General features: G+C 43.7%; 2 protein-coding genes across 5 annotated transcripts in view; one reads left to right on the forward strand and one right to left on the reverse strand.

Moving 5' to 3' along the window:
- LOC141148309 (guanylate-binding protein 6-like) overlaps positions 1–24,451 on the forward strand; it is a 291,205-nt gene extending 266,754 nt beyond the window's left edge. For all 4 annotated transcript variants that reach the window (XM_073635616.1, XM_073635620.1, XM_073635613.1 and 1 more), the window contains one exon: positions 23,950–24,451. In XM_073635616.1, coding sequence (XP_073491717.1) covers positions 23,950–24,027 — 78 coding nt within the window. In that variant the 3' untranslated portion in view covers positions 24,028–24,451. The remainder of the gene's footprint in view (positions 1–23,949) is intronic.
- The window catches only part of LOC141148310 (guanylate-binding protein 1-like), a 1,084,899-nt gene that overhangs the window by 390,238 nt on the left and 667,670 nt on the right, over positions 1–26,991 (reverse strand). The window lies entirely within an intron of this gene.

The following is a 26,991-nucleotide window of genomic DNA, read 5'->3' on the forward strand; positions in this document are numbered from 1 at the left end:
ATTGCGCAGACGTGCAACGCTGTACCCAAATAGCATTGATATACTTTTTTCTCACAAATAGAGCTTTCTTTTGGTGGTACTTGATCGCCTCTGTGCTTTATTATTTTTTGCGCTATAAACAAAAAAGACAGACAATTTAAAAAAAATATATATATTTTTTACTTTCTGCTATAAAACATTCCCAATAAAAAAATGTAAAAAAATGAAATTTCTTCATCAACTTAGGCCAATATGTATTCTGTTTCATATTTTTGGTAAAAAAAATCCCAATGAGCGACATTGCGGCGGACAAATCTGACACTGAGTGACACTTTTTGGGGACCAGTGACACCAATAAAGTGATCAGTTCTATAAAAATGCACTGATCAATGTATAATTGACACTGGTAGAGAAGGGGTTAACACCAGGGGCGATCAAAGGGTTAAATTTGTCCTAGGGAGGTGCTTTGGAACTGTGAGGGGGACTGTTTCACTGAAGAAAAATAGAGATCCGTGATTTAGCTTAGTCGAATCACAAGATCACTCTTTCCCTTCCTGACAGATCAGTGGTCTGCCTTGTTTACACAGACGGATGGCTGATCCATCTATCCTGTCAATGATCGTTTGGTCGCGGCGGCCATCGTGGCCAAAACTGCGTGCACAAAATCACATAAGGGTACATGATTTTGCGCAGCCGGGCCAGGCCGCCCTGCCGCAGTATGTATACAGTGGGTGGTCTGGAAGCGGTTAAACGTGCAGTAATGCACTGATATATACTGTGTTAAATGTGCAGTAAAGCACTCAAATATACTGCATTAAATATGTAGTAACAAACTAAAATATAATGCGTTAAACACACAGTAACTCACTCAAATATACTGCATTAAACGTGACAAATGAGACTGACACTAAAGTAAAAATGAATGGTCACACTGACTGAACCATCACTAGGTTCAAACTAAACTGATATTCTACACTGACAATAGAAGCACAATAGCACACTATAGCAGACTAACTCGCCAGTAATGATGAGCCGAACACCCCCCGGTTCGGTTCGCACCAGAACCTGCGAACGAACCGAAAATTTGCACGAACGTTAGAACCCCATTAACATCTATGGGATTCAAACGTTCAAAATCAAAAGTGCTCATTTAAAAGGCTAATTTGCATGGTATTGTCCTAAAAAAGGTTTGGGGACCCGGGTCCTGCCCCAGGGGACATGTATCAATGCAAAAAAAAGTTTTAAAAACGGCCGTTTTTTTCGGGAGCAGTGATTTTAATGATGCTTAAAGTAAAAAAAAAAAAAAGTGAAATATTCCTTTAAATATCGTACCTGAGGGGTGTCTAAAGTATGCCTGGAAAGTGGCGCATGTTTCCTGTGTTTAGAACAGTCCCTGCACCAAATGTCATTTTTAAAGGAATAAAAGTCATTTAAAACTGCTTGCGGCTTTAATGTAATGTCGGGTCCTGGCAATATGGATGAAAATCAGTGAGACAAATGGCATGGGTACCCCCCAGTCCATTACCACTCCCTTTGGGTCTTGTATGGATATTAAGGGGAACCCCGCACCCAAATTAAAAAAAGGAAAGGTGTGGGGTGCCCAGGCCCTATATACTCTGAACAGCAGTATATAGGCGGTGCAAACAAGACAGGGACTGTTGGTTTGTTGTTAAGTAGAATCTGTTTGTAATTTTGAACTTGTACATGTTTAACGTGTTTAGCTCCAGCAAAAAAATCTATTTTAAGCTTTTTGGAAAACATAGGGAAGGGTTATCACCCCTGTGACATTTGATTTGCTGTCTGTGATCCTCTTCAGAAGATTTCACCTCACTTTTTGTCCCAATGACAGATGTTTTTAGAAAATTTGGGGTTTTTATTGAAACAAGGATTGGTGATAAAGCATCAGTGGAAAGGAGAAAAGTTTTTCCCATATTAAATCTTACAGGAGAAAATTTCCCTTCCTAGGGGTAGATTTCATCTCACTTCCTGTTGTCTCCTTCAGTTTGCAAGTAGGAGTCGTTTGTAAGTTGGATGTTTGAAAGTAGGGGCTTGCCCTATATACTCAGCAGAAATTTGGGCCTTAGGTGGTGTTGTGGCCACAACACTGTAAGCCCTCACAGGGCCATGCTGTAAAATATTAGATCAAGAATTCTAATAACATGTCCCTGTTGAACAGGGGCTGAAAAATTGGGCCTTAGGCACTGGTGCTGGTGCCACTACACTGCAACCCCTCACAGATACTCTAGTTGGAGCGCAGGAACTAGCCCTGCTGCAAATAATTGCATCAAAAATTGTAATTACACACCCCTGTTAAACATGGGGTGAAAAATTGGGCCTTAGGCACTGGTGGTGGCGCCCAGAACCAAAGATGTTCTTACAAGCTATCAGCATGATCATTGAGGAGGAAGAGGATAATTACTAAGCCTAACAGGATAGCCACTCAATATCAGCATAGGCAGTCTTTGAAGGGATCTGACATTTCAAAAAAATTATTTGGTTACATCAGCATCAGGTGCTTGGTAGCTGGTGGTGATCCAAGACTTATTAATTTTTATGAAGGTCAGTAGATCGACCGAGTCGGAGGACATACGCACCCTGTGATCGGTTACAAAGCCTCCAGCAGCACTGAATGTGCGTTCCGAAAGAACGCTGGATGCAGGACAGGCCAGTAGCTCAATTGCATACTGTGCAAGCTCTGGCCAGTGATCCATCTTCAAGACCCATTAACCCAGAGGATTTTCGGTGGGAAAGGTGTCCAAGTCAGATCTTGCCCCTAGGTATTCCTGCACCATGTAAAACAGACGCTGGTGATGGTTGCTGGAACCGATCATACCTTGGGACTGCGGACTAAAAAATTGTCTGAACGCATCGGTCAGACAGCCAACTTCTCCACTGCTCCTTCTTTGACTGACCGAAGCCTCAGCAACACGTTGTCCAGAAACCGGAGTTTGTAACCTCCCAGTCTCTGGGAACGCGTTGCACAGACCTTTCTGCAAGGCCTCCCGAAGATGTTTCATCCTCTGTACCCTCTGCAACGGCAACATAAGGTCCGCAACCTTACCCTTGTATCGTGGATCAAGGAGGTTTGCCAGCCAGTTTTGTTCCTTCTCCTTGATACCACGAATACGAGGATCCGCAGGCTTTGCAGGATCAGGGAGGCCATGCAGCGTAGGTTTGCTGAGGCATTCGGTCCGGAGTCCTCTGGGTCACTAAGGATGACATGATCCGCAGCCACCTCCTCCCAGCCACGTACAAGTCCATGTGTTTCTTGGGACTGTAAATGATCCCTTAAAGACTGCTGCTGATGCTGAGTGCCAGGCTCCACCTCCATACTGACACAATCCTCCTCCTCCTCTTCCTGTGTGATCGGCGGGCACGCAGGAACACTGTCTGGATAAAGGGGGCCTTGAGAGCTAAGGAAGTCCTCCTCTTCCTGCCTCTGTTCTGCCTCAAGTTCCCTGTCCATTATTCCACGCAGTGTGTGCTCCAACAGGTGGACAAGAGGGACAGTGTCACTGATGCATGCACTGTCTCTGCTCACCATCCTCGTGGCCTCCTCAAATGGTGACAGGACAGTGCATGCATCCCTGATCATGGCCTACATGGAGAAAAAAAAACAAGCTCCCCTGACCCTGTCCTGGTGCCATAGTCGCACAGGTACTCATTGATGGCCCTCTGCTGGCTGTGCAGCCGCGTGACCAACGTTTAGTTCCACCTGGTGGGCATGTCACAGATTAGGCGGTTCTTGAGCAGGGTAAATTCCTTTTGGAGGTCTGCCAGCCGAGCACTGGCATTATATGACTGGCAGAAATGCACACAGACTTTCCTGGCCTGCCTAAGAACATCCTGTAAGCCCGGGTACCTGCCCAAGAACCACTGCACGACCAAGTTAAGGACGTGAGCCAAACAGGGCACATGGGTCATTTGTCCCTGTCGGAGGGCGGAGAGGAGGTTGGTGCCATTGTCGCAAACCACCATTCCTGCCGTAAGTTGGCGTGGCATCAACCACCTCTGAACCTGCCCCTGCAGAGCTGACAGAACCTCTGCCCCAGTGTGGCTCCTGTCCCCCAAGCACACCAGCTGAAGCACCGCTTGGCATCTTTTGGCCTGCGTACTTGCGTAGCCCCTTGAACGCCTATGGAGCACCGCTGGTTCCGAGGACAAAGCACAGGAAGAGGCCATGGAGGAAGAAGAAGAGGAGGGGGTGGAGGAGAGAGGTGTGTCAAAATCATTTGTAGTGGCATTTTGGAGGCGTGGTGGCGGAACAACCTCCAACACTACTGCACCTTGTCCTGCATCTTTTCCATCTGCAAGCAGAGTCACCCAATGCGCGGTGAAACTTTGGTAACGTCCCTGCTGGACCATGAGTCAGCGGTAATATGCACCTTACCGCTGACCGCCCTGTCCAGCGAGGCATGGACATTGCCTTCCACATGCCAGCAGAGAGCCGGAATCACCTTCCATGAGAAAAAGGGGCGTTTGGGTACCTGCCACTGAGGAACCGCACATTCCACAAACTCACGGAAGGGGGCAGAGTCTACCAACTGAAAAGGTAGCAGTTGAAGTGCTAGCAATTTTGCCAAGCTAGCATTCAACCGCTGGGCATGTGGATGGCTGGGAGCGAACTTCTTTCGGTGGTGCAGCAGCTGGGGCAAGGAAATTTGTCTGGTATAATCTGACGTCGGTGTACCAAAAGCAGATTGCCCACAAGTACTTGGCTGTGACACACCTAATTCTACACCTTCATTCTCAGTGCAGGTCTCAGAGAGGACTGAAGTTATAGTGGGGTTGGAGATCTCAGCTGATGAGGAGCAAGGAGAGGTCCTCTTTGTTCTTTGGTGTGGGTCTTTTAGATACGCTTGCCAACGAACTGCATGGCAGGTCAACATATGTCTGGTCAAGCATGTGGTGCCCAAGCGGGAGATGTTTTGGCCACGCGAGATACACTTGAGACATATGTTGCAAATAGCAGCGGTGCGATCTGATGCACTTGTCTCAAAAAAGGCCCACACCAAAGAACTTTTGGAATAACGCGCAGCGCCCTGCACATGCGGAGCTTTGGGATGTGATGCAGTGAGTGTGCTGCCCTTAAGCTGGCCCCTGGAGGGCATCCTGCCTCGTTGGTGATGTGCCTCCTCCTCCTCCTCCTCCTCCTCCTCTCTCCTATCAGGCACCCACGTTGAGTCAGTGACCTCATCATCCCCTCCCTCCTCATCACTGGAGCAAACCTGGCAGTATGCTGCAGCAGGGAAAACATGACTGCCAGATTGCTGTCCTTCTTGGGCACCCCCTCTGTCCATGCTCACGTTACTGCCTTCATCTAGCTCAGTATCATCATTAGAGCCTTCTAAACGCTGGGCATCCTCCTGGAGCATGTACCCAACACCGTGGTCAAACAGTTCGAAGGACTCCTCAGAAGGACATGGTGGGGCTAGGGAAGGAGACACTGATGCCATTGAGACGAGAGAAGAGGCCACGTTAGCAGCTGCTTTGCCAGACAAAATACCCTGAGCATGGGTGAGAGAGGATGAGGAGGATGAGGACAGCTTGGTCATCCACTCGACCAAGTCTTCTGCGTGTTGCAGCTCAACGTGGCCAGCTGCCGAAAAAAAGGCCAAGCATGTCCCATGGTCACGTGCTGATGAGGATGCACCGTGTCCACGACCAGCACTGTTGCCTCTAGACACAGAGCCTGCTTGCCCTCTTTTATTGGCTTGTGACTGTCTGCCTCTCCTTGTTGGCCTTCCAGACATACTAATGGCCTGCAGTGAGATGTAGCTGCACTAAGCTGGGATATATATATATATATATTGATACTGCAGCTAGCAGAATCAACTGCCTGCCTATAGTATGAGAACACCACCAATCTTCTACAATCTTCTAGCTTTAGCTGAACACTGTGCAGAGGACGCACCACACCAATGTTAGAATAATGTAGCTGTCTGCGGTAGTGATAAGATCAGGAAAACACCACCAATCTTCTACAGGTAGCTTTAGCTGAACAATGTGCAGAGGACGCACTACACTAACTTGTAGCTTTAGCTGAACACTGTGCAGAGGTCGCACTACACTAACTTGTAGCTTTAGCTGAACACTGTGCAGAGGTCGCACTACACTAACTTGTAGCTTTAGCTGAACACTGTGCAAAGGTTGCACTACACTAACCTGTAGCTTTAGCTGAACACTGTGCAGAGGTCGCACTACACTGCCGATGGTGCCGATTTTTAAAAAGTACACAGTATTCAGAATCGCCGTTTTCAGCGATCTGAATGCTTTGAAGTGTAAAGGAGGGATGGGGGGTCTTTTAGACCCCCGATCTCTCCATAAAGAGTACCTGTCACCATCTATTACTGTCACAAGGGATGTTTACATTCCTTGTGACAACAATAAAAGTCATCAAAACATTTTTTTTTTTAAACACAATTTATGAATTTAAAAATAAAAAAAATAAATAAGAAAAAAAAAAAAAAAAATTTTAAAGCGCCCCCGTCCCCGCGAGCTCGCGCAGCAAAGAAAACGCATACGAAAGTCGCGCACGCATATGTAAACGGTGTTCAAATCACACATGTGAGGTATCGCTGCGATCATCAGAGTGAGAGCAATAATTCTCGCACTAGACCTCCTCTGTAACTCTAACCTGGTAACCGTAAAAAAAATTTAAAGCGTCGCATATGGAAATTCTTAGGTACCGTAGTTTGTCGCCATTCCACGAGTGCGTGCAATTATAAAGCGTGACATGTTTGGTATCTATTTACTCGGCGTAACATCATCTTTCACATTATGCAAAAAAATTGGGGTTACTTTACTGTTTGGATTTTTTAAAATTCATGAAAGTGTCCCTTTTCCAAAAATTTGCTTTTAAAACACCGCTGCACAAATACCGTGTGATATAAAATATTGCAACAATCTCCATTTTATTCTCTAGATTCTCTGCTAAAAAAATATACTTAATGTTTGAGGGTTCTAAGTAATTTTCTAGAAAAAAATACCGATTTTAACTTGTAAAAACCAAATTTCAAAAATAGGCTTAGTCATGAAAGGGCTATCTAACTTAAATCAAATGACACTGTCTCTCAATGCCGGAACACACTACACAGGGCCACCGTGCAGGCGGCCTTATATAGTTTGGGGCATGTACTAAACCCCCTGAGCCATAATTGGCCAAAGCCACCCTGGCTTTGGCTAATTACAGCTCTCTCTACAGACGGCGCTGTGATTGGCCAAGCATGCGGGTCATGGTGCATGATTGGCCAATCATCAGCCAGCAATGCACTGCGATGCCGCAGTGAATTATGGGCCATGATGCGCAACTCGAATTTGGCGCAAACGGCCCATATCGTTCGCAATTCGGCGAACGATCTAGCAGACGATGTTTGCGTCGAACATGGGTTTGACTCGAACACGAAGCTCATCCCTACTCGCCAGCAGCACTGAACAGAGCCCTGTTCTATCTTTGTCCACACCAATATCACACTGCAAATGAACGCTATGTGGAGGATATTTTTATAGTGTGGGGCGGGACTAGGAGCAAGGTGCCATGATTGGATAGAGTCATCATTACTTTCTCCAATCATGGCTCTGACAGTGCTCTGTGCCCTGATTGGGTAAAGCTTTCATTGCTTTAGCCAATCAGGGCCTCCAATGCACTGTGTGGCGGTGCAGTGCATTGTGGTCATTCGGTGGGCCAAACAGGCAGTCTAATGCCACGATAGTTTGGGTGTTCATTGAACGGGCGAACAGCCGATGTTCGGCCTGAACTCATGCTCGGGCTGAACTGTTCACCCAACTCTTAACAGTTTTTTTTATTATAGTAGATATATAATATGAGATAGTGCTGGGACACTAGCACTAGCACGCAGGGCAAGGATGTAGAATTGTACCCCCTCCCCCTCTGTTAATGCATGCCGTAGAGTGGGTTTTACTGCCCTATATAGTTACATAGTTAGCAAGGTTGAATAAAGACACCAGTCCATCCAGTTCATCCTTAGTGAGTGTGGGTGCGTGTCTACAATTATCCCTATTCCTATTCCCATATAGCACTTTCAATGTACACAGAGATCCACACATACATCGCACACTCACATCGGTCCTTATAATCCAAGGTCCCCAACTCACATTTATATATTAGTGCCAATTTTGGACAGGAGCCAATTAACCTACCAGCATGTCTTTGTAGTGTAGGAGGAAACCGGAGTACCCAGAGGAAACCCACACAGGCACAGGGAGAACATGCAAACTCCAGGCAGGTAGTTGGGATTCGAACCAGTGACCTTTTGTTACTGCTAGGCGAGAGTGCTACCCACTACACCACTGTGCTGCCCTAATGCCCTGTGTCCATTCTCTGACCCCTTACTCTGCTGTGCCCAGGGCAGCTTCCCCTCCTGCCCACCCCTTGTCCCAGCCCTGATATGAGGTGACCCAATTACTTTATATTTTCTTGCTATATATATATATATATATATATATATATATATATATATATATATATAAATCATATACTGAATGTTTGTTTTACAGCTCGAGGAAGTGGTTTATAATTAGGGAACCAAGTGCCTTGGGTTATAGTCTTTTTCCATCTTTGTGTCCTTTGTTGGTTACAACCACAGTTTTTGTCTTTTGAGGGTTTATTTCAATGGAAACTTCCTTGTCCTTTTCTGCTAATTCCTCAAGTAAAAGGTGGAGCTTTTCCTCCATATTTTCTGTATGATGCTGAATTCATAAGCTAGAATTCCAAAACCTTCACAAATACTTTAAAATATAAAAGGTATTAAACATCAGTTGGATATTTTTTTCCCTCTCTAGTAGAGGGGAGTTGGGTGTAGGGGTTTTTCTTTTTGTAAAAGATAATAATAATAAGAGTACTGCTTGGACCTTGAAGAAGGGGACATACCCCGAAAGCTTGTCCTGAAAAATTGTATGTTAGTGCAAATAAAAAAAGTAAAAGATAAAATAGAGGATGAAGACAGAATACACGGAGCAAAATTAGGGTGATAGCCCTCTTTCTTTTGGATTATGAAATTAAGGAGAGTTCTAAAAGAAGAAAGAAAAGGGGTTTATGGAGATATTTTGCAGGAAAATGTTATTTATATATATTGAGTTGTATAAATGATAGGACAATATGTTAAGTTTATTAATTGTGCCCAAAATAAGGAATAAGATGTAATGTGAGGTGACAATGTTTCCACGTATTCACTGATTACTTTCTTATATAAATAAAGAATTTGAAAAAAAAAAAAGAAATCAGTGAGCCCTCTCTCAGGACAGAAAGTTCTGCCGCCCATGGACACATATGTGGGTGTTAAAGTCCATCCTCTTTGCCACTACATATATGCATTACATGGGTGGCAAGAGGTTACAGAAGACCCCCAATGTCAGGGAAGGGGGGATACATCAGACTGCAGGGAAACAGATTAATTGCAACCCAACAGATGATGCAGTTGATTGAGAAGTAACCCTGCCATGCTGAAATAAATAACAATAAAATGAAGCTGTACTCTGCCATCTTTACATGCAAAGAATAAAGACTCAGATTTATATCCAGTGTGTACAGCAAAACAATTGTTACCATGGAATGTCCATATATACAGTGGGGCAAAAAAGTATTTAGTCAGCCACCAATTATGCAAGTTCTCCCACTTAAAAAGATGAGAGAGGCCTGTAATTGTCATCATAGGTATACCTGAACTATGAGAGACAAAATGTGGAAACAAATTCAGACAATCACATTGTCTGATTTTTGAAAGAATTTATTTGCAAATTATGATGGAAAATAAGTATTTGGTCACCTACAAACAAGCAAGATTTCTGGCTCTCACAGACCTGTATCTTCTTCTTTAAGAGGCTCCTCTGTCTTCCACTCATTACCTGTAATAATGGCACCTGTTTGAACTTGTTATCAGTATAAAAGACACCTGTCCACAACCTCAAACAGTCACATTCCAAACTCCACTATGGTGAAGACCAAAGAGCTGTTGAAGGACACCAGAAACAAAATTGTAGACCTGCACCAGGCTGGGAAGACTGAATCTGCAATAGACAAGCAGCTTGGTGTGAAGAAATCAACTGTGGGAGCAATAATTAGAAAATGGAAGACATACAAGACCACTGATAATCTCCCTCGATCTGGGGCTCCACGCAAGATCTCACCCTGTGGGGTCAAAATGATCACAAGAACGGTGAGCAAAAATCCCAGAACCACACGGGGGGGGGGGGACCTAGTGAATGACCTGCAGAGAGCTGGGACTAACGTAACAAATCTACCATCAGTAACACGCCAGGGACTCAGATCCTGCAGTGCCAGACGTGTCCCCCTGCTTAAGCCAGTACATGTCCGGGCCCATCTGAGGTTTGCTAGAGAGCATTTGGATGATCCAGAAGAGGATTGGGAGAATGTCATAGGGTCAAATGAAACCAAAGTAGAACTGTTTAGTAGAAACACAACTCGTCGTGTTTGGAGGAGAGAGAATGCTGAGTTGCAACCAAACAACACCATGCCTACTGTGAAGCATGGGGGTGGCAACACAATGCTTTGAGGCTGTTTCTATGCAAAGGGAACAGGATGACTGATCCGTGTACATGAAAGAATGAATGGGGCCATGTATCGTGCGATTTTGAGTGCAAACCTCCTCCCATCAGCAAGGGCATTGAAGATGAAACGTGGCTGTGTCTTTCAGCATGACAATGATCCCAAACACACTGCCCGGGCAATGAAGGAGTGGCTTCGTAAGAAGCATTTCAAGGTCCTGGAGTGGCCTAGCCAGTTTCCAGATCTCAAGAGTACACTCTCCAGAGTTGAAAGTCCGTGTTGCCCAGCAACAGCCCCAAAACATCACTGCTCTAGAGGAGATCTGCATGGAGGAATGGGCCAACATACCAGCAACAGTGTGTGACAACCTTGTGAAGACTTACAGAAAATGTTTGACCTCTGTCATTGCCAACAAAGGATATATAACGGGGCGTGGTTTGGAGCCGTTCCAAGATGGACGTGTAGAACTGGAGTTCCCACCCATGAGGTCCAGCTACATCAGCTTTTAAGCACTTTAAACAGCTTTTAGTATGGTGAGAACATCCCGCAGCGTCTCTGCATCAAGATCCCACCCCCCCAGGGGACAAGAAACGCAGCTCAGCAGGCAGATACTGGAGGACCTCGACAATCGTGGAAGGTGCCGCAATCTTAGGGTGAGAGGAGTGAGAGCATTGGTTTAACCATTTGCTTTATCTTACCCTAGACAATCATTTTTCATAAAATAAATAAATGAAAGCAGCGCTAGCAAAAATATATAAATAAGTGCAAAAATCAATAATAAAAAACTGTTGCAGCTGCTGAATATAAGTGCTACGACTTAATAATAATTGTACAAAGAGATACAGCGCTAGCAACTAGGACACAAAAAATAAATCTGTGAAAAAATTATGCAGATCTCACTACAATAATATGGATGTGATCAAAAATACACTGGGTGCTGAATAAAACAAGTGACATATAGTAAAGAATTAAATGTTACAAAAGTAAATGCACCTGTGTAAAAAAGAATACCGCTAACAGTTGAAAATTTATATCAGCATTTGGCAATATTAAATCGAACACACATAATGTGATATGATCCGGGATGGGTGTGCACGTTCCCCAAGATTAATCCCACTGTTTAGTGATAGCAGACTTTCAGCTCCACAGCCTAGAAGGAATACATACAGTCACCTGAAATGCTGCAGCTGCTACAAAGATAGGATGGGACCTGGACCGTTGTCAAAGGGATAAAGGCTTGGGAACAGCGGACATCATATTCCACCCAAAAAATAGAAGGAAAAGGACATGGTGAAATAACGTAGGTAAATAGATCAGGTGCGCATGGTAGCGCTACTCACAGAATGGAGGCTGCAAACAGGCATTCAGAATGTTTCCGCGATCACCGCTGTGATAAGGTGCGTTCCACAGAGAACAGGAAACAGCGTCACTGGTTGGAACATGAGCCGGATATTGCGTCAACGCGTTTCGCCCCTCCTCCAGGGCGTCATCAAAGACATGTGGAACGCACGCTATCACAGCCGCTACCATGCGCACCTGATCGATTTACCTACGTTATTTCACCATGTCCTTTTCCTTCTATTTTTTTGGTGGAATATGATGTCCGCTGTTCCCAAGCCTTTATCCCATTGACAACGGTCCAGGTACCATCCTATCTTTGTAACATCTGCACCATTTCAGGTGACTGTATGTATTCCTTCTAGGCTGTGGAGCTGAAAGTCTGCTATCACTGAACAGTGGGATTTATCCTGGGGAACGTGCACACCCATGCCGGATCATATCACATTATGTGTGTTCGATTCAATATTGCCAAATGCTGATGTCAATTTTCAACTGTTAGCGGTATTCTTTTTTACACAGGTGCATTTACTTTTGTAACATTTAATTCTTTACTATATGTCACTTGTTTTATTCAGCACCCAGTGTATTTTTGATCACATCCATATTATTGTAGTGATATCTGCATAATTTTTTCACAGATTTATTTTTTGTGTCTTAGTTGCTAGCGCTGTATCTCTTTGTACAATCATTTTTCATAGAACACTAAACCTCTAGACATAGATCAGCCGCCTGGAACACGAGGGAGACATGCTCAGGTAAGAAGTCCGAATTTTATCCCATTATTCCTAGATACACCACACCCGTAGGAGCAAATTCATACTCCTAGTTAAGACACTCACTCCATCAACAAACCTGATGGGACCTATAGACATAGTGTTACCCCCTGGACCAGGGCTGAGCATGTCTCCCTCGAACTAGGAAACAAGGGCCTGTCAATGACCTACCACTATCCTCACAGGTTTAATCTCAATAAGAACAATATTGACATCCTCTACTGCTGTAGTAATGTTTATAAGTTACGTTTTTGTCTTGTGGACTCTCATCTACCCTGTGTCATGTAGATGAAGTTCCCTCAGTTACAACCTACCAGTTAATCTGCCTTGCAGTCTTACTGTTTTATACCTCATGTACTAATCTAAGGCCTTGTACCTACATAAACACTAACTACCATCTCCTCAGATCCACCTATGACCACTACCTACACCAATCTAGTAATGTCATTAGTACATTGATATGACCGCACCATTTACCACCCTTCAAGCAGCTCCAGATTCCTCCACATGACTCCCTCTTATACATTAGATGCACACACTCCTAACATAGCTTCACATACACTCTGCAGTGCTTTCAGAATTCATTGATGCGCTCGCCATCCTCGATCGGATCCTGATAGAACTAACCATCATGTCCCTACGCAACCCATATGACCTCACAGGGACACAGCACTCCCTCCTTTGGGCGAACGTCACCTGCTACCCCTACCAACACCGGACTTTGGTAGCCTTCGCTGACCCAAACTGGTTCCCCTCGTTATACTGAGAGGTATTGCAGGGCAACCCCAATAACCGGTACTACTCCCAGTCCACCCATCTGGGAACTCCCACTCTCCTCTCCTACACACCTCGTACATCCTCAATCCTTCTCTAACTCCATCCCCCCTCCAACTCCCTCCCTTATGCCCCTCTAAGGTTGGTCCCCACCCCTCCTTCCCCGTCACTGGCCTCCCTTTCATTACACGACACCACTGACTAGTCAACCTAGCCAAACAACCGACATGGCTCACTCCAAAACAAATTCCTCTAATCTTTCACTGAAAGTACTCTCCCTCAACACCAGAGGTTTAAACACCCCAGAAAAGCGATCACAACTCTTAGCTACTTTGCGTAATGCAAAAGCAGATGTGGTTTTCCTTCAAGAGACCCACTTCTGCTCCAAAAATATACCGACTCTCAAAAATCACTCTTTCCCCCACAGCTACCATGCAACTTCTCTAAATGTAAAGGAGTTTCCATCCTCCTTTCTAAAAATACACCCTTACAAATCACAGATACCCACCTCGACGAACAAGGGAGATTCATCTTCCTAAAAGGCTCCTTTAAAAAGAGACCAATCACGCTAGCCAACATTTACAGCCCCAACATACCCCAAGTCCCCTTTTTTCGATCAGTAACTAAACAACTAACCTCCTTCCAAGAAGGCATCTTAATACTTAATACTAGGGGGAGATTTTAATGTCCCTTTAGACCCTCTCCTGGATACTTCATCAGGTAAAACCCAGTTACCTTACAAGGCATTACGGCAAATCAGACGTTGTCTCCAAGACCTGTCACTCCACGACTCCTGGAGAACACTTCACCCAAAAGACAAAGAATTTACCTATTTCTCAGCCCCCCAAAAATTCACGCATTGACTACCTCTTTATCATGCAACAAGACCTCCCTACCCTGAAGGCAGCAACCATAGACCCAATGACGCTCTCAGATATATTCCTATCTCAATGACCCTCACATTCCCTGACAAAATGAATCACATGTACAGTACATGTGGAAACTAGATCCCTCTATACTGACGGACAAGATAAATGAACATGAGATTCGTCAATGCTTAACCAATTATTTCAATGAAAATGATACCCCAGACACATCCAAGTTGACACAGTGGGAGGCACACAAGTGTGTTGTACGAGGCAAACTGATCTCTATAGCAGCAGCATTAAAAAAAGGCTCTGCGCAAGAAAAGATCTAACAACACGATCCATCAATTACACTCTCCCACAGGGAAAACCCTCTCCAACAATAATGACATAGCATCAGAATTTGAAAAATATTATTCCTCCCTATACAACCTCAACAAATCAGCCCCTCCTACAACACCCCTTTCCATGAGATCCAAGGAACTTATCTCGTTCCTGGACCAATTTGCCCCAGGTAAAATCTCTGAAGAAGCAGCGACCACCCTAGAAACCCCAATCACCATCTCAGAATGGGAACAAGCGGGCAACTAAAACCCGGAAAAAGCCCGGGTCCAGATGGACTATCCACAGTGTATTATAAGACATTCTCGAAAACCCTTCAAACACCCTTTCTGAAAGCCTTCAATTCTCTCTCTCCCACAGCCCCTCTCACTGGGGGGATGTTGGAGGCACACATTGTGGTCATCCCCAAAGATGGGAAAGATCCCACCCAAACGGGAACTATAGGCCAATATCATTATTAAATTTGGACATTAAGTTATTCTCCAGAATTCTAGCGAACAGAGTACTACCACTCCTTCCCTCCATTGTCTCACAAGACCAAGTGGGATTTATCCCTGGGCGTGAAGCCAGGGATAAAACCATCAAAGCTATCAATTTACACCATATGATCACCCAAATTAACCAAAAAGGCTTTTTCCTATCCCTAGATGCGGAGAAGGCATTTGACAGAGTGTCATGGGACTACATGTTGGCGGTTCTTCAAGCCATTGGCATGGGTCCTCACATGATTGGCTTGATTCTCTCACTATACACAAACCCCTCAGCCAAGGTCCGGCTCAACAACACTCTGTCAAATACCTTCCCCATCTGCAACGGGACGAGACAGGGTTGTCCTCTGTCCCCTAACCTTTTCGTGCAAACCCTCAAAATAAGATTCAACCCAGACATACAGGAATTCCATATGCATACGAAGGAATACAAATACGCCGCATTCGCGGATGATATACTGCTATTCCTTACAAACCCACTGATTACCCTACCAATTATTCTGTCAAAATTTAAACAATTTCAATCTCTCTCCAACCTTAAAATTAACCTATCAAAATCCTATGCCCTTAATATCTCACTCCCACAAAACCTAGTAGACCAATGTAAAGAGAACTTCCCCTTCCAATGGAAAAATTATTCAATTACATACTTAGGCATACATCTCCCCTCCAAACTAGCAGATCTTTATACGAAGAACCATCTTCCCCTTCTAAACAAATTGACCTCTGACCTTAAAAACTGGAACAAACCTTTATTCTCCTGGTACGGCAGAGCAGTGATCCTAAAAATAAATGCTCTGCCGAGACTTCTATACATACTACAAATGATCCCCATCCATGTCCTGCCCTCCTTTGTCAAGACCTACAGGCAGTTATGCTCCAACTTCCTCTGGAGTGATCGAACACACAGAATTAGTTACAATCAACTCACTCGCCCAAAACACCTGGGTGGCATCGGGCTACCAAACCTCCGGAACTACCAAACCACTGCCCTTCTTACCAGGATAGTAGACTGGAATGTTCACGCCCCCCATAAAGAATGGATTGCTCTGGAAGCCTCCTTTGCAAAATTACCTCTAAATTCACTTCCATGGATCACCCCTCGACATATCTCATCAGACATATGCCTCCACCATCTAATAGGACCCACCATAAAATGCTTCCATCAGACATGTAAACAAACTGACTTATCCTCCACCCCTGGTACATTGACTCCAATAAAATTAAACCCTTACTTCCCCCCAGGAATGCACCAATCATTCCTTAACGACCACTGGCCATCAGATCAAATTAGGGCCCACCAATTTTTCCACCAATGCAAGATGCTTACTGCAGCCCAGATTGCCACACGGATGAAAAAAACCCCTATCCCATCTTGGACATATTTACTAATTGCCCACTACCTTAAGCCCCTGAACAAAAACTCTCATTGCTCAAGACAACTCTACCCCTTCGAAGTTCTTTGTACTAAAACAACACCCCAAACTCACCTTATCTCCTACATACACAACCTCCTCTTTGCCGACCTCAAGGCCAATGACACCTTAGCCTATAAAAAATGGGAGTCTGAACTCTCCATATCACTCACGGAAGAAAACTGGGAAAACATATTCAAGACCATACACAAAGGTTCAACAAACGTTACCACCCAGGAAAACAGATTTAAAATCCAATCCAGGTGGTACCACACTCCTGTACTCCTACATAAATTCAAACCTGAAATCCCTGAGGTCTGTTGGAGATGTCACCAAGAAAGGGGTACCTTACTCCACATTTGGTGGTCATGCCCCCCCTACTACACTACTGGTCAGATGTTCATCGCATAATGGCACAAATTACCTCCTACAGTCTAGACTTAACCCCGGCCCAATTCTTTCTCCATCACTCACCCTTTACCACACACTTCCTACCACAAATCTCTAACAATGCATATGATTAACGCTGCTAAACAATGCATTCCCATTCACTGGTACTCAAAACAAGTACCAATTTCTATGTGCTCTTTTCGCTAACTATTACCCTTTTCAGCAATGTCCTCCTCCCATAATACAAACTCCATCAACCCCTACGGACACCAATCGCCTACCATCCAAACCTCAGCATTGATATTCTCTGCCATCTCTGGATCCACACGGGTACACAAGTGGGGCTATTTCCCTAATCACGACTGACTCAGTGATGAAGTGATTGTTTTTCTTTCTACACAATGGTATAATAATACTCTGTGATTCTTCAATGTTATACCAATGTTATCGTTTTCTTGTATATGCTCTTTATTTTTCTTCAATAAAAGAAAATTATTTGGAAAAAAAAGGACATATAATAAAGTATTGAGATGAACTTTTGATATTGACCAAATACTTATTTTCCACCATAATTTGCAAATAAATTATTTCAAAAATAAGACAATGTGATTGTCTGGATTTGTTTCCACATTTTGTCTCTCATAGTTGAGGTATACCTATGATGACAATTACAGGCCTCTCTCATCTTTTTAAGTGGGAGAACTTGCACAATTGGTGGCTGACTAAATACTTTTTTGCCCCACTGTAAATGTTGTATTTGATTGTAAGTACTTTATTCTTCATAATAAGAAATAGTTGCACAAAAATGATAAACTGGAATATGAGAAAATAATTCATCTGTACTTGGAGTAGATAGATCTTTAGGTTTATTCACCGTTCATACATCTTCACTAATCTATGTACTAATTGTTTCTGTGTCTACAGGAGCGGTCCTGCACCATCTCATAGTTTGCAGTTGTTGCTTTTTGCAAGAAGACTTTAACTGTTCCACAAACTTTATCCCCCTAAGGCTGGCCTATGCATATAGTATGGTGGCATGGACTGGGCCTTGCCACATATTTGCATACCTGAGTCTGTGCTGTCAGTGATCTTGATCGCTCACCTCCCAAATTTGAGATGGAACAGTTCCTGGTCTTAGAGTAATAATTGAGAGCCAGCATGACCGGCTACTGATCACAATATCACTGTGATAGTCACAGTTATCACTAGTTAGAGAAACCTCCTCTGCATCTCTTAAGGGGAATTAACAAAGCTTCCTACAGCATTATAATGTGGGTGTGACACATTACATAGTTACATAGTTAGTCAGGTTGAAAAAAGACACACGTCCATCTAGTTCAACCATAAACATAAATAAATAAATAAAATAAAAAATATTGTACAATCCCATATACCCAATTCTATACCCACAGTTGATCCAGAGGAAGGCAAAAAACCCCAACAGAGCATGCTCCAATTTGCTACAGCAGGGGAAAAAAATCCTTCCTGATCCCCCGGCCTTTCTTAAAGCAATCTACTGAGCTGGCCAGAACCACCTCTGAAGGGAGTCTATTCCACATTTTTACAGCTCTTACTGTGAAGAAACCTTTCCATATTTGGAGATGAAATCTCTTTTCCTCTAGACATGAAAAGTGCCCCCTTGTCCTCTGTGTTGACCGTAAAGTGAATAACTCAAACCAAGTTCACTATATGGACCCCTTATGCATTTCTTCATGGTGATCATATCCCGCCTTAACTTCCTCTTCTCAAAAGAGAATAAATTCAGTTCCTCTAATCTTTCCTCATAGCTGAGCTCTTAAAGCAAAGCAGATCTTTCAGGTCTTTCTGCACCTCACCTATACTTTCTATTTTCAGAGTGACATAAAAATTGGCGTAGGTTTCATGCCTAAGAAAGGGATCACTCGCCAGATTCCCCCGTATGCTGGATCTGATGTACGGGATGTGAACTTTCTGTTGGTAACCTGGCAGGAAGCTCACATGCCTCTCACTGCCTGTGCAATGAACACATTACGTGAGCAAAGCCTGCTTATAGGAAGGGAAAGCTCCTTTTCCTGTCTATATTCCTGTCTGTTAACCCCCAGTAAATGCAAGAATAACCTCCTCCCTCCTCCCTCTTGCTCTCAGCTGAGTGAGTGGGGTGGGCAGAGGCATAGCTCCCAACTGTCCCTGATTTTGAGGGACTGTCCCTGGTTTTGAGGGACCGTCCCCGATTTGGAGCAATGTCCCTCTGTCCCTCTTTCCCCCTCATTTGTCCCTCATTTTGGTCTGATCTATATAGTTGTATATAAAATGCACTTTTTATGTTTCAAAAGGTGTTTCCCAGTGCTAAACCTTTCGTCCCAATTCTAAATTGCTGCATTTGTACATTTTAAAAGCCAATATAAAGGAATAGTAGTGGCTAAAAAAAGTCCTTGTGGATTTAATAAACCTTTTTTTGGTTAATTCTCCTTTAATGACTTAAAGTGGATGTAAACCCGAATTTTTTTTTATATATATATCATACTGTAGAGTATAAGATTTCCTATCATTTGAGCCCAGTCTTGCCTCACAGAGTTAATCCATCTCTGATCAATCCCCTTTTATTGTTCAGTGAGAAAAATCTTGACAAACTGAGAAAAACTTTGTCAAATACTTTCCCTTGCTGTGAGTGACAGGTGATTTACATCTCGTGCACTAGCCTCAGACACAGGCATTATTTTTTAATTCCCTCCCCCACTCCTTTCTTCAGCAGCTCTGCAGGGATTGGCTGTTCCACACCTCAGCATGATTTGGCATTCTGAAGTCATGTGGTTACTTTCCTGTCTTTTCACTGGATGTTAGAGATCATAGCAGAAGTTCAGCAGAAGTTCAGTGTTAGAAATATTGACAAGGAGTGTAGAGGTGGGCGGGGAGTCTACTGACATCACGACTCCACCCACCGAGCTCCAGACAACAGATCCACCCACAGAATATGCAGTTTTTCGGGTCTCATAACAGACAGAGGGGAGACATTTGACAGGTAAAGATACATGCATAAGGCGTGTCTATCCTTATAGATAACCCCTATGGCAGTAGTTTAGAAAGGATGACTTTGGGTTTACATCCACTTTAAGCCCCGGACCATTTTGCTGCCCAAAGACCAGAGCACTTTTTGCGATTCGGCACTGCGTCGCTTTAACTGACAATTGCGCGGTCGTGTGACATTGCTATCAAACTAAATTTATGTCCTTTTTTTCCCACAAATAGAGCTTTCTTTTGGTGGTATTTGATCACCCCTGCATTTTATATTTTTTGCGCTATAAATAAAAATAGAGCGACAATTTTGAAAAAAATGCATTATTTTTGACATTTTGCTATAATAAATATCCCCCAAAAATGTATAAAAAAAAATTTTTTTTCCTCAGTTTAAGCCGATACGTATTCTTCTACAAATTTTTGGTAAAAAAATTGCAATAAGCGATTATTTATTGGTTTGCACAAAAGTTATAGCGTTTACAAAATAGGGGATAGTTTTATGGATTTTTTATTAATAATTTTTTTTTTACTAGTAATGGCAGCGATCAGCGATTTTTATCATGACTGTGACATTATGGCGGACACGTCGGACAATTTTGACACATTTTTGGGACCATTGTCATTTATACAGCAATCAGTGCTATACAAATGCACTGATTCCTGTGTAAATGACACTGACAGTGAAGGGGTTAACCACTAGGTGGCAGTGTAGGGGTTAAGTGTGTACTGGGGGCGTGTTTCTAACTGTGGGGGGGGTGGCTGTGTGTGACACGTCACTGATCTCTGCTCCAATCACAGGGAGCAGAGATCAGTGACACTGTCACTAGGCAGAACGGGGAGATGCTTGTTTACATCAGCATCTCCCCGTTCTTCCTCCCAGTGAGACAATCGTGGGTATCCCCATGGCAATCGAGTCCGCAGGACCCGCGATCCGACTCACGGAGGTCGCGGCGCACACACAATGGCACGGCAGCAAATTTAAAGGGACGCACCTGTACGCCCATTTGCCTGTCCGTGCCATTCTGCCGACGTACATCGTCGTGCGCTGGTCGGGAAGTGGTTAAGGGGGAGTGGCAGGGGCGTGTCCTATGCCTACCTACCTTTTTCAGACTAGAAGAGTGGTGAAGGCTTTATACTTGCGCAGCTCATAAATTCCCCCCATTGTATTGTTGTGGAGGCCCTATAGAAGAGAAACCAGTTTTTTTTAAAAAAAAAAAGACTTTGGATCTCTTATTCTACTGTTTATTTAACCAGTTCCCACCCGGCCTATAGACAAATGACAACCGGATGGGACATTCACTGTTTCAAGTGGACGTCATATGACGTCCTCCCAGAACATGCTCCATGGGCCACGCTGCAGGGCAATCCCTGTGTTCGGTGGATGATCAATCAGTGTACCGGGCCGCTGCTGGTACCATGTGATCACTGGAACCAATCACAGCAAATCACAGGACAATTGTACAGAATGGATGGCGCTGATTCTTGCCATTCATTGTGTACTTTTGTGTTGATCTCTGTGATTGGTCACAGCAATCACATGATAAAGACAGGGCCAATCACAGTCCATCTGTACCATGTGAGTAGCTGTGGCCAATCACAGCTAACCACAAGATTAAACACTTAATGATTCAATTTCATTCAGTAAAAATGAAATATATACAGTAACTGTAAAACTCATTGGTATAAACAAAAATTACTTCCAGTATTAGTGTCAGTGGATTTTAGGTAGGATAAAAAAAGTTTGATATTTTTAGGTCTATTTATTTAAAAATTGCTTTACGGAAGTCTCAGCGTTTGCACAGCCCTTGCAAATAATCCCCATAGTGCGTCTAATATGTTTATTTCTTAGTATTGTCAGCTCCATCTAATGGTCATATTTCAGCATTTACCTGACTAAGGTATTTGAGGAAAATACTACCACTATACACCCACTAGGTAAAGCTGATAATCATAGGGAATAAAGATATTAGACTCATCACAGGGATTATTCATGAGGGCTGTACAAATGATGAGACATTTGCAAAGCAAATGTTTAATAACTAGACCCCTTAGTGTTAGTGCCAGTGCTAGTGTCATTGTGTTTTAGGAAGGATAAAATAATGTTTTATATTTTGTGCCAGTGTCAGTGCATTTTAGGTAGGATAAAAAAGCAAAAGGCACCCTATTGTTTCTTATCGTACATACAACAAAAAATGCAAACATATGTGGTTTTGCCATGCATGCCAGGATTAAGAGAACTTATTATATACAGTGGAACCTTGGATTACGAGCATAATCCGTTCCAGGAGAATTCTCCTAATCCAAAGCACTCGCATATCAAAGCGAGTTTCCCCATAGAAGTTAAAGTGGAGGGCCACCCTGAAAAAAAAAAATTCACCAAAAATCTTAAAAAAAAACATTTGAGAAAAAAAAATTCTTAAACTTACCTAAACCCTTGTTGCTAGGCAGTCTTCCTAATCCGCCTCTTCCTCTTCCGCGGCGTGTTCTTCTCCTCGGAACTGTGTGTGTTCCCAGAACACCACGGGGCCATTCACAGAATGGAGCGCCGCGCCGCTCGCGCATGCGCAGTAGGAAACTGGCAGTGAACCCGCAAGGCTCCACTGTCTGTTTCCCTTACCTAGGATGGCGGTGCCGAGACCCGAGAGCTGAGGGACGCCTCGGGCGGCCGACATCGCGGGCACCCAGGACAGGTAAGTACTTATTTAAAGTCAGCAACTACAGTGTTTGTAGCTGCTGACTTTTAATTTTTTTTTTTTCAGGCCGGAATCTCACTTTAATGGAAACAAAAATAATTAGTTCCGCATTGACTTCAATGGCATGCAATACCGCATGTGGCCAGAGGTGGGGGGGCGCCAGAGAGCCTCGAAAACACTGGAAAAGGCCCGGGGACAGCTCGGCTGACCTCAGAAAAACTCGGAAACACCTGGGAACGTAGTATTTCCGAGCGGCTCTGCTCGGCACCGGTGACCCTGCACCTCAGGCCAAATGTGGTACTGCACACCCCATTAGCTTGAATTCTGCTCATTTTGCGAGACAACGCTCACAAACCGAGATTATTCAAGGTGAATAGACTGCACTCTGCAAGAGCAGTTGCTCCAGAGCTTAGTAAATTTAGCAGAAGCTCTGCTGACTTCCACCATCCAATCACGTGCAAGCAAAAATTATGTTTTTTAAATTTTATTTGCATTTGATTGCAAAGTGACGATTTACCTAATTTACTAAGCTCTGGAGCAACTGCTCTTGCAGAGTGCAGTCTATTCACCTTGAATAGACTCGGTTTGTGAGTGTAAAAGTGCACAGTCTATTTGCGTTTAGTAAATCAACCCCTTTGACTTTTTCTTTACTCTCAAACAAGCACATCCATTAATCTGGGAAACATTTTGAACCTCACCACTTTAATTGGCATCCATTAAATGGGGACGATCTTTCTGTACCGCGTTTCCCACGAAACGAATACCTATTTCAATTTTCTAGGATGGCTGCAATGTAAATCCAACCCCGAAAATAAGCCCTAGTTAAAGTCCTTGTAACAGCATGTACTCCACGCTGTCAAACGATTACATAATGTCTAGTGTTTCTTTATTTAACATTATTGTAGAGAATGCCTTATTTACAGCGCTGCATGTGATATACTTCAATGTTATACCAATGTTATTGTTTTCTTGTATATGCTCTCTATTTTTCTTCAATAAAAGAAAATTATTTGGAAAAAAAACAAAAGGATATATAACAAAGTATTGAGATGAACTTTTGATATTGACCAAATACTTATTTTCCACCATAATTTGCAAATAAATTCTTTCAAAAATCAAACAATGCGATTGTCTGGATTTGTAAGAACTTGCACAATTGGTGTCTGACTAAATACTTTTTTGCCCCACTGTAAATGTTGTATTTGATTGTAAGTACTTTATTCTTCATAATAAGAAATGGTTGCACAAAAATGATAAACTGGAATATGAGAAAATAATTCATCTGTACTTGGAGTAGATAGATCTTTAGGTTTATTCACCATTCATACATCTTAACTAATCTATGTACTGCTTGTTTCTGTGTCTACAGGAGCGGTTTTTGTACAGGATGGAGGGACCTTATCAAGCAAACAGACAACATGGGGATCAGTCCTGCACCATCTCATAGTTTGCAGTTGTTGCTTTTTGCAAGAAGACTTTAACTGTTCCACAAACTTTATCTCCCTAAGGCTGGCCTATGCATATAGTATGGTGGCATGGACTGGGCCTTGTATCATGTTGCCACATATTTGCATACCTGAGTCTGTGCTGTCATTTACCTTGATCACTCACCTCCCAAATTCGAGATGGAACAGTTCCTGGATAATTGAGAGCCAGCATGACCGGCTACTGATCACAATATCACTGTGATAGTCACAGTTATCACTAGTTAGAGAAACCTCCTCTGCATCTCTTAAGGGGAATTAACAAAGCTTCCTACAGCATTATAATGTGGGTGTGACACATTACATAGTTACATATTTAGTCAGGTTGAAAAAAGACACACGTCCATCTAGTTCAAACATAAACATAAATAAATAAAATAAAAAATATTTTACAATCCCATATACCCAATTCTATACCCACAGTTGATCCAGAGGAAGGCAAAAAACCCCAACAGAGCATGCTCCAATTTTCTACAGCAGGGGAAAAAAATCCTTCGTGATCCACCGGCCTTTCTTATGCCCCGTACACACGGTCGGATTTTCCGATGGACAATGTCCGATCGGAGCGTGTTGTCGGAAATTCCGACCGTGTGTGGGCGCCATCGGACATTTTCAATCGGATTTTCCGACACACAAAGTTGGAGAGCAGGAGATAAAATTTTCCGACAACAAAATCCGATCGCGTCAATTCCGACCGCGTGTGGCCAGTTCCGATGCACAAAGTGCCACGCATGCTCAGAAGAAATTCCGACACGGGACAGCTCGTTCTGGTAAACTTAGCGTTCGCAATGGATAGAGCACTTTCGTCAGGCTGCAATGTTAAAAATGGTTTAATACAGCGCACTCTCTTCTTCTTTATAATGTGACAAGAATTAAGTAGTTTTGCTGCTCATATTCAAACACACTTCTCACAAAGTTTTATTTGTGTTTTTTTAGTGGGATTCCCTCAATATATTGTTATTAGTTGTCACATCTGACAGTTTTATATATTTTTTATTTTTGGATTTTCAGCCTTTTTTTTTCTTTAATGTTTGGATTTTTGCCAAGGCTGATCTTTGTTCAATGTTATTTTTATTTTTACTCCCGAATATTTTTGTCTGTGTTTTGTGTGTCAAGTAGGGATGAGCTTCGCGTTCGAGTCGAACCCATGTTCGATTCGAACATCAGCTGTTCGGTCGTTCGCCGAATTGCGAACGATATGGGCCGTTCGCGCCAAATTCGTGTGGCGCGTCACGGCCCATAATTCACTGCGGCATCGCAGTGCATTGCTTGCTGATGATTGGCCAAGCATGCACTATGACCCGCATGCTTGGCCAATCACAGAGAGCCGTAATTGGCCAAAGCCAAGGAGGCTTTGGTCAATTATGGCTCAGGGGATTTAGTACACGCCCCACACTATATAAGGCCGCCTGCATGGCGGCCCTGTGCAGTGTGTTCCGGTGTGCTGAGAAATAGAGAGAGAGAGAGACAGTGTCATTTCATTTGAGTTAGCTAGATTAGGCAGGACAGTCAGTCAGTTAGCTGCACTTAAAGTGTATTGTGTATATATATGCATCCCAGGTGTTGCATATATATATATATATATATATATATATATATATATATATATATATATATATATAGATATATATACACTGTATTCAGTTTAGCTAGATCCGTTCCTGTTATCTTCTAGACTATTTACATTTAGTGCAGTGCGTCCTGCTCACAGTGTTCAGCTACATCCGTTCCTGTTATCTTCCTACTGACAGACAGGCTTGTCTTGTTACAGTATATAAAGCTACCTGAAGAAAATTACTGGTGTTCTTTTGATCCTATTAGTACCACAGTCAGGCAGCTAGACTATTTACAGTTAGTGCAGTGTGTCCTGCTCACAGTGTTCAGCTAAACCTACAAGTTAGTGGGGTGCGTCCTGCTCACAGTGTTCAGCTAAAGCTACCTGTAGAAGGTTGGTGGTGTTCTCATACTACAGGCAGGCAGTTGATTTTGCTAGCTGCAGTATCAGTACATATATATATATATATCTATATATATATATCCCAGCTTAGTGCAGCTACAGGCCATTAGTATGTCTGGAAGGCCAAGAAGGAGAGGCAGACAGTCACAAGCCAATGAGAGAGGGCAAGCAGGCTCTGTGTCTAGTGCTGGTCGTGGAGACGGTGCATCCTCATCAGCACGTGGCCATGGGACACGCTTGGCCTTTTTTTCGGCAGCTGGCCATGTTGAGCCGCAACATGCGGAAGACTTGGTCGAGTGGATGACCAAGCCGTCCTCATGCTCCTCGTTCTCTCTCACCCATGCCCAGGGTACTTTGTCTGGCAAAGCAGCGGCCTCTTCCCTCGGCTCAATGTCATCAGTGACTCCTTCCCTAGCCCCACCATGTCCTCCTGAGGAGTCCCTCGAACTGTTTGACCACAGTGTTGGGTACATGCTCCAGGAGGATGCCCAGCGTTTGGAAGGCTCTGATGATGATACTGAGCTCGATGAAGGAAGTAACATGAGCACGGAGAGAGAAGAAGGACGGCAATCTGGCAGTCATGCTCCCCCTGCTGCAGCATACTGCCAGGTTTGCTCCAGTGATGAGGAGGGAGGGGATGATGAGGTCACTGACTCAACGTGGGTGCCTGATAGGAGGAGGAGGAGGCGGCACATCACCAATGAGGCAGGATGCCCTCCAGGGGCCAGCCTAAGGGCAGCACATTGACTGCATCACACCCCAAAGCTCCACATGTGCAGGGCGCTGCAGTCTCTGCGCGTTATTCAAAAAGGTCTTTGGTGTGGGCCTTTTTTGAGACGAGTGCATCAGATTGCACCGCTGCTATTTGCAACATATGCCTCAAGCGTATCTCGCGTGGCCAAAACATCACCCGATTTGGCACCACATGCTTGACCAGACATATGTTAACCTGCCATGCAGTTCGTTGACA

The sequence above is a fragment of the Aquarana catesbeiana genome, linkage group LG06, assembly GCF_042186555.1.
Source record: "Aquarana catesbeiana isolate 2022-GZ linkage group LG06, ASM4218655v1, whole genome shotgun sequence".
NCBI classification, from domain to species: domain Eukaryota; kingdom Metazoa; phylum Chordata; class Amphibia; order Anura; family Ranidae; genus Aquarana; species Aquarana catesbeiana.